This window comes from Triplophysa rosa, unplaced genomic scaffold, assembly GCF_024868665.1.
Source record: "Triplophysa rosa unplaced genomic scaffold, Trosa_1v2 scaffold60_ERROPOS690268, whole genome shotgun sequence".
Taxonomy (NCBI): domain Eukaryota; kingdom Metazoa; phylum Chordata; class Actinopteri; order Cypriniformes; family Nemacheilidae; genus Triplophysa; species Triplophysa rosa.
The window spans coordinates 55,168-62,705 of NW_026634625.1; the positions used below are offsets into that span (position 1 = coordinate 55,168).

At 43.0% G+C, this 7,538-nt stretch overlaps 1 protein-coding gene and 1 gene segment (V, D, J or C); both read left to right on the forward strand.

Moving 5' to 3' along the window:
- Window positions 1-293: 293 nt before the first annotated feature.
- LOC130551079 (uncharacterized) overlaps window positions 294-7,538 on the forward strand; it is an 87,028-nt gene continuing 79,783 nt past the window's right edge. Inside the window, exons 1-13 of one of the 4 annotated variants that reach the window (XM_057328638.1) lie at window positions 307-608; window positions 1,094-1,138; window positions 1,323-1,367; window positions 1,562-1,621; window positions 1,697-1,759; window positions 1,841-1,879; window positions 1,969-2,031; window positions 2,113-2,151; window positions 2,241-2,303; window positions 2,464-2,496; window positions 2,760-2,918; window positions 3,205-3,269; window positions 3,395-3,523. In XM_057328638.1, coding sequence (XP_057184621.1) covers window positions 533-608; window positions 1,094-1,138; window positions 1,323-1,367; window positions 1,562-1,621; window positions 1,697-1,759; window positions 1,841-1,879; window positions 1,969-2,031; window positions 2,113-2,151; window positions 2,241-2,303; window positions 2,464-2,496; window positions 2,760-2,899 — 666 coding nt within the window. In that variant the 5' untranslated portion in view covers window positions 307-532 and the 3' untranslated portion in view covers window positions 2,900-2,918; window positions 3,205-3,269; window positions 3,395-3,523. Of the gene's footprint in view, window positions 609-1,093; window positions 1,139-1,322; window positions 1,368-1,561; window positions 1,622-1,696; window positions 1,760-1,840; window positions 1,880-1,968; window positions 2,032-2,112; window positions 2,152-2,240; window positions 2,304-2,463; window positions 2,497-2,759; window positions 2,919-3,204; window positions 3,270-3,394; window positions 3,524-7,538 lie in introns of those variants that run through there. The other 3 variants (XM_057328637.1, XM_057328639.1, XM_057328640.1) reach the window with 3 other exon arrangements.
- LOC130551073 (Ig lambda chain C region-like) overlaps window positions 3,187-7,538 on the forward strand; it is a 9,127-nt gene continuing 4,775 nt past the window's right edge. The window contains 2 exon segments of the C gene segment in view: window positions 3,187-3,269; window positions 3,395-3,476. Coding sequence covers window positions 3,187-3,269; window positions 3,395-3,476 — 165 coding nt within the window.

The following is a 7,538-nucleotide window of genomic DNA, read 5'->3' on the forward strand; positions in this document are numbered from 1 at the left end:
TGGCTCTTTCATTGCATAGGATAGGAAAGGATTGCTTTAAGAAATATTACATTTTGGATAAAACTCTCAGTGTTTACATTACATTTAAGTGATTTTGAGCTTTTCATATATTCCTTTTATGTTATAGTTTGCACTTTCCCCGCACCACCCAATAAATATGGCATGGCCTCCACATCAAAAACAGCCTCAGGTAAATACAATAGTATAGTGAATATATACTTTCTTTACAAATAAATATTTCTAATGCCAATAATATTCTTTGTAGAAACAAACACACATAAAATAAGCAAAAATAAGCAGATGAAGACATTTAGAAATGGGTGAGTTTCTTTGTTCTTTGTAATAAAACCTAGAGGACCATTGCTGGTTCAACCACTTGTCTTTTTAAAGACAAAAAGGGTCTGTCCATGAGCAAGACACAGTTAAAGCTTAACTGGTCTGATTATAGTCTCCTTGCATTACTGGTGTGTGAGTGGGTAAATGACAGAAATTATTGGTCAGTCACTTTGCTGGATTAACTAGTAATTTATTTATGAATTTGTTTGTGACGGTGTCAGCAGAAAAGTTTTTGGAGGACCTTTTTTCGACACCACCCACCACTAAATCTTGTAAGTATACTTGTTGCAAATATAAGTACATAATGGTTTTACATTTTCATGACTAGTAAATTAAATTAAACATGCATATTAGTGAAGGTGTAACATTGTATACATGGCAATTTATTGAAATATTTCATTGGGTACTCGGATGAGTCAATTGGAGGACCCTGAAGTGTCTATACCAGCAAGTATGACGTAGAATGTTGACTTTGAATGTTTACTAACTGTAATTTCAGTGTGAAAATATTGTTTCTCTCTATAAATAGGACTCAGGAGACTTTGTTTGCTTCATTTAGCTGCCTTCCATTCATTTATAATTTAATCAAATATCAAGTAAAACATATATTTAAAAAACAGCAATAAACACTCACCAGTGAGTTATGACTAAATGGAAGGCAACAGAGCCCTGCATATGAAGTCAAGTGTGCTATCTTTGGAAGACAGCAATGCTACAAGGCCATAAATGTGTATTTGAACAACTTTTTCTTTTGCAGGTTGTCCACAAACGGCACACGTCTTGTCACCAATCCTTGAACAAAGTAAAAAACTATTCCAATTTTATACTGACACTTTAATCATTACAAAGAGCTGTAAATAGTTAGGCCGCGGCGCTTGACATGTTTAGATTAACTCTAAGGTTCATTGTGTTATTTTATTTATCGTTGTTGTAAATTTCTGTTTTAATTTACATTTTGATACATGGTACATTCCATGTTTTTAAAGGCACTTCACAGTCTATGGACTCCACAATGATTGAAACTCCCAAAAGTAAGACATGCTTTTATTCTTATTTCTCTCCAAATAGCTTAGACCCGGAGGCATGTTGCAGTCACCTCGCAAAAAATGAAATTGAAACTAATTTATAAACAAAGAGGAAATTAATTTTTTTGTGAGGTGAATGCAACATGCCTCCTCATTTTAATATCATTTATGTATTTCAAATACAAATATGCCTTTGACAGGGACACAGCAGAGAAAAAGGAGTCGTTTTTTAGAGTTTCCAACTCACACCTCAACCCCAGGTAATGGTTATAACAAACCAGTTTTTTATTTATACTGAAATAATCCACTCGTAATATTTTCAAATGCCATTACAGCCGGCAGGTCTCAGCGCCAGCCACATGGCACTAACAGAACTCCACGCAGCAGATATCCTGAAGGTTAGTATAGACCTTTTTTGTCAAGGTTTTAATTCTTATTGGAATATTCCAAGTAAATAATATATCGTTACTTCATTACAGCTTCTGGGACTCGGTGCCACACCAGCACACCGCCAGAAGGTAAATTTGAAGATGGCAAATGCCTGCCATGGTTTTTTATTTCTTAATATGAAACAATCCACTAGTAATATTTTCAAATGCCATTACAGCCAGCAGGTCTAAGCGCCAGCCACATGGCACTCCCAAGACTCCAAGCGACAGATATTCTCAAGGTTAGTATTGACATTTATTGTGAAGGTTTTAATTATTATTGGAACATTCCAAGTAAATAATACATCAATACTTTATTACAGCTTCTGGGACTCGGTGCCACACCAGCACACCGCCACAAGGTAAATTTGAAGATGGCAAATGCCTGCCATGGTTTTTTATTTGGTGATATGAAACAATCCACTAGTAATATTTTCAAATGCCATTACAGCCGGCAGGTCTCAGCGCCAGCCACATGGCACTACCAGAACTCCACGCAACAGATATTCTCAAGGTTAGTATAGACATGATATGCATGTTAAGCTCAGTTAAGGAAATGGTTGTAATTTTGCATAAGAAATTAATTAGGAGAATTATTAGTAAAATCATGTTTTTCTAAAACATTGTATGAGATACATCTGTTTGCTTACTACATTGTTCATACATTTTTTCAGAAAAGCAAGACAAGTTTCCAATGTCTGAAAAAAGTAAGTATTGAATAGTTTTTTTTATAAAATATTTGATTTTCTTGATTCAGGACTGTGGCATTACAGACTCTCCACTTATCCTTGAACTGCTGGTAGATTCCAGGCAACAGTTTTTCTCCTTGTTGCCGTGTCATACAGATGAGGAGGAAGAGATTTGTGTTCATTTTGTCATGTTATAGATTATTAAAGTAATCATACCTCAGTATTGTCTTTTTTATCTTTTATGGTATTTAAAAGTAACCCAATGCCTTTATTGCATTTAGGATTCCAAAGAAAGGTTCTGATGCTTCTTCTAGAAATAAAAGAAGAGCTAAGAAGAGTTGGACAAAGGGTTGAACCAGACACTGTCTACTTTGGAGAGCGTAGAGGAATTACAGCACTTGGAAAGGAAGTTGATAAATGAGTAGACCTGGGCAGCAATGGTAAAAATAAACTGTTAACGCCACATTTCCTCATTAAAATCATTATTTATTTTAACTATAAAATTGAAATAATTACTGAACAATAGCATGTTGCATACAGAACATGTGCTGATAGAATATTATTCCTTTTCATAGTAAAATAACAAAAGATTAAATTTGAATCTTAAAAATTAATTTTATATAATCAAGTTTAAATATACAACAAATAAAAATTGGAATACAAAGGCATATAGTACACTGAAGCAAATATTACTTGCCAAGTACTGACATGTTATGTGTTGTTCAGGTGTCAGCGCTGTGCAAAATAGGAGGAAGAAACCTCAAGGACAGTGCAAGAAGGATGCTGGATAGGTAAAGCCTAGTTCTTCATACTTATTTTTTTCATGAGGTCCCAATGAAAAGTAAAAATAAAAAAAGAATGTTTAAAATGTCTTCGTCCACAATTGTTAACCACTTAAATTTGTTAAATTTTTTAGGGTTTTAAAGAATTCCCTTATGTCCAAATTTAATATGAAGGGGGGTGGACCACTGCAGAAGGAGGCATTTGAGAAGACTGCAGTATTCACAGTCATAAGAGGTGTGTGTGTGTAACAATACATACGAAATGTTAACAAAAATAAGGGATTTTTATGTTTTTCATCTAGATAAATTGGCCATATCCTTAAAAAACATTGTGATGCAACTATGCTTCATCTTAAAATTAATACATTTTTAAAGCTGCATAGTTTTTTTTCAAGTTCTCAATATTGTAAGTGGTTATAAACAAAGAATTTGTATTAATAAGATTTTTTTTAAGTAATTATCAAACTCTCTTGGTGTCACGGATTGGCAGAAGAAGAACCCAAGCGCAGGCAGCAGTGAAGGGGTTAACAGATAATATTTATTATTATTAACACAAAACAAAAACACCCACAATGGGGAAAACGAAACTGAGATAAAAAACTGAAACAAAACACTTCCCACGGGGGGCAAAAACAATCTAACAAAACAAGGCACGACACAACGTCTTACAAAAAAACAACACGGCAGGGTGACTAAGACTAAAAACACAACTCACGAATAAAGGACAAGGCACAGAACATGGCACTCACAGCAGCTAACATGACTCGCCCGACGCCTCCTCCTCTGGAGTCAGCAGGTGATCAGCTCCCTGCGAGCCACACACATCCCGGGCGTCCTGAACCAGACAGCCGATGCGCTCTCTCGTCAGTTGACGCCTCGCGGAGAGTGGCGACTCCCTCCCCGCGCAGCCGGCTCATTTGGGGGCAGTTCGGCCAGGCACAGGTGGTCCTGTTGCCTCCCCGGACTCCACCCATTGTCCGCTTTGGTACTCCCTGTCCGAGGTACCCTCGGCACGGATGCCCTTGCGCACAGCTGGCCGCGGGACAAGCGGAAGTACGCTTCCCCCCAGTGAGCCTCATTGCACAGGTCCTGTGCAAGGCCAGGGAAGAGGAGCATCAAGTGGTACTAGTTACGCCCCTTTGGCCTAACCAGGACTTGGTTCTCGGAGCTAAGGCTCTGACAACAACTCCCCCCTGGCCGCTCCCCCTGGCGAACAGCTTCCCCAGGGGAAGGGGCACGTTACGGCATCCCAGGCAAAACCTGGTCTCCATGTCTGGACGGGACGAGGAGATCCTGAGTGACCCACCCCCGGTCCGGTTGGGACGTCACTCAGGCTAGGGCTTCGGCCACTGGGCGGCTATACGCCCATAGGTGGCGCCTCTTCTCGTCCTGGTGCTCTTCTCGGCGAGAAGACCCGCGGAGTTGCTCGGTCGGGTACGAGCTGTCCCGTCCTCAAGAGAGCCGGGGGAGTAACCTCTCCCCCTCCACACTGGGAATGTATGTAGCCGCTACGGCCGCTCATCATGACCCAAGTGCTGGGTAGCCTCTGGGACAGCACGACCTGGTCATTAGGTTCCTAAGGGGCGCGAGAGGGTGACCACCTTATCCGCGCTCCGTACCCTCTTGCGACCTAGGTGGCGGGCCTCAAGAGGCCCCGCCCCCTTCGAGCCTCTCGGGGTTGCCGCTCTTTCTCAGTCTTGATAAAGACGGCTTTCCGCATGGCGCTCACCTCCAAGAGGGTAGGGGATCTGCAAGCACCCTCCGTGTCCACAGATTGCCTAGAACTCGGGGCCGGGATTCTCACGTTATCTTGAGACCCCGCCCCGGCTACGTGCCCAAGGTTCCCACCACTCTCCCGAGAGACCAGGTGGTGAACCTGCAGGCGCTCCCCACCGGGGAGGAAGACCCAACCTATCCGTGTTGTGTCCAGTACGCGCACGGCGCCTCTACTTGGACCGCACGCAGAGCCCAGAAGCTCTGAGCAGCTCTTTGTCTGTTTCGGAGGTCAGCAGAAGGGCTGTCTCCAAACAGAGGCTGGCGCACTGGATCGTGGATGCCCTCGTTAGGGCATACCGATCTCATTTTGCCCCTGCCCGTTGGGGGTGACGCACACCGCTCATGGGCACTGGCTCAGGGCGCCTCTCTGGCAGACATCTGCAGAGCTGCGGGTTGGGCTATGCCCAACAACTCCGTGAGGTTCTAATACCTACGCGCGGAACCGGTGTCAGCCCGCATCCTGGCAAGGTGTGGGACCGGCAGCCGGTAGGGCGTACGCCTGCGGAAGCCCTTCCCCCTCCGGGGGGAGCAGTGGCGATCCCGCCTCACTTCTTTCCCCTCGGGTAAAGAACAGGCATTCCATCCATCACTAAGCACCCTTCCAGGGGACAGGCTGGGCAGAGCAGCCCTGCCCCCTTAGGCCGGGGAACAGTTGAGTTATCTCCCACATAGCTCTAACCGGACCTAGTGCTCCAGACGTGGTAACCCCCCCTCCGTGGGCTGTTCCGTCTGATGTATCCTCATGAATGGTTCCCACCTTGGCAACCCATGACCTCCCCAGGTGGACTCCCACCTTGCGGTTAACTCCTGCAGTCCGCACATTCCTCCCATGAGTTCTCCCCTGATGGTGAGACCATGTGGTGTCTCCACTAATTCCTCCCTACGGTAGGTAGTGGCCTCTGCAGCGTTTTTCCCCCAGGGGGAATAATGCTTACCCAGTGGCCCGTACGGTGCCGGGCGGCTTCTCGCCATTTAGAGAACTAGGCCTCCGCCCGTGACGGCCGGTGACAGGGGCTTCCCAACTTTGTGTAAAGCTCTGGGTCCCCCTTCCTCTCCACTGGAGGGTCATAATTTCGCGTTAGCGTGTTCGTCTGACTCGCCCAGGCCAGTCAACGTCGCTCCGCAGAGATTGTGACGCGGCTCAGTGCTGTGGCGTTTTCCATAGGAACCCCATTCTGTCGGTTCGACACAACGTCGAGAGACCGACAGAAAGGGAACGTCTTGGTTACGGATGTAACCTCGGTTCCCTGATGGAGGGAACGAGACGTTGTGTCCCTCATGCCACAACACTGGCCGCCCACCCCAGCGGTCGGGGGAGGAGCTTTAGGCTCCTCAGACCAAAGGTGAATGAATGAGCACGCCGGCTTCCCTCTTATACCCGGACATCCGGGGAGGAGCCCGGCATGCAAATTTTATTAGCCAATTTTCATTGGCCTTTTCTAAATACTCAGAAGATGATAGGTTCTCAAGACAAACCCCATTCTGTCGGTTCGACACAACGTCTCGTTCCCTCCATCAGGGAACCGAGGTTACATCTGTATAGATCGTTTTTTATTATGTAAAAGAGAAATTTCACAAGTTAGACTAATTAGAAAATTATAAAAGAATAATAAAGAAAATACAATACAGAAAATTACAAAACAAAGCATTTATAAATACAACTTAAAATGCAATAAACAATATCAAAATAAAAATAAATGTATAAGTTATTTAAAATATTTTTTCATTTGTTTTCTGTTAAGGTAATCACATTTTCTAGGTACTTATTTTTTGCGTTTACTTATATATCCCCCCCCCCTGTTCTCCCAGGTGCTTGCTTGAAATGCTCTCCAATTGCATGTACGATGTCAAACTCTGTTCCCTTTGGAAAATTGGTCATCACAGCATCTGTCAAATACGAAATAAATTAATGAGAAACTCTGACATCATAATCTTTACTTCACAATAAACAATAATAATGACAAAGTCATTGTATACTGTACCTCATTTGTAGTGAAGTGGTGTAAAATAACCTTTCAACATGTGGTGTGACCAATAATAGCAGTACTGTATTTACATAAAACTAATCTAATTGCTGTACGTATTAAATAAATGTAAATTTCTGTGACTGAAAATAAGTACAAATAATAAAATGTAACTAAACAGGTCACTTAATTTACCTTTTTCATTTTTCACTAAGTGTAATGGCTCTGCTTCATTTAGTCATGTTTTTCTTGGTCCTGTAGCAGAGTCATGACAAAGCCTTTGGTTATGTGTGGAGAGAAACATATTATTGTCCTTTTGACAATAATATACGTTCTCTCCAGTGTCTCGTCTCTGTTCCCGCCATCTCGTTTCCTCGTTAACTTTCCCTGAGTGTTTTATTACCCACACCTGCCCCGTGTCGTTATCCCTCGTTTGTCTTCCCTATATATATACCCTCTTGTTTCTTTGTCCTGTGCTCGTGTATTACGTTGTGTCTGCGTTGTGTTAGTGCTCATGTTCCTGTGTTACCCTGGTTTC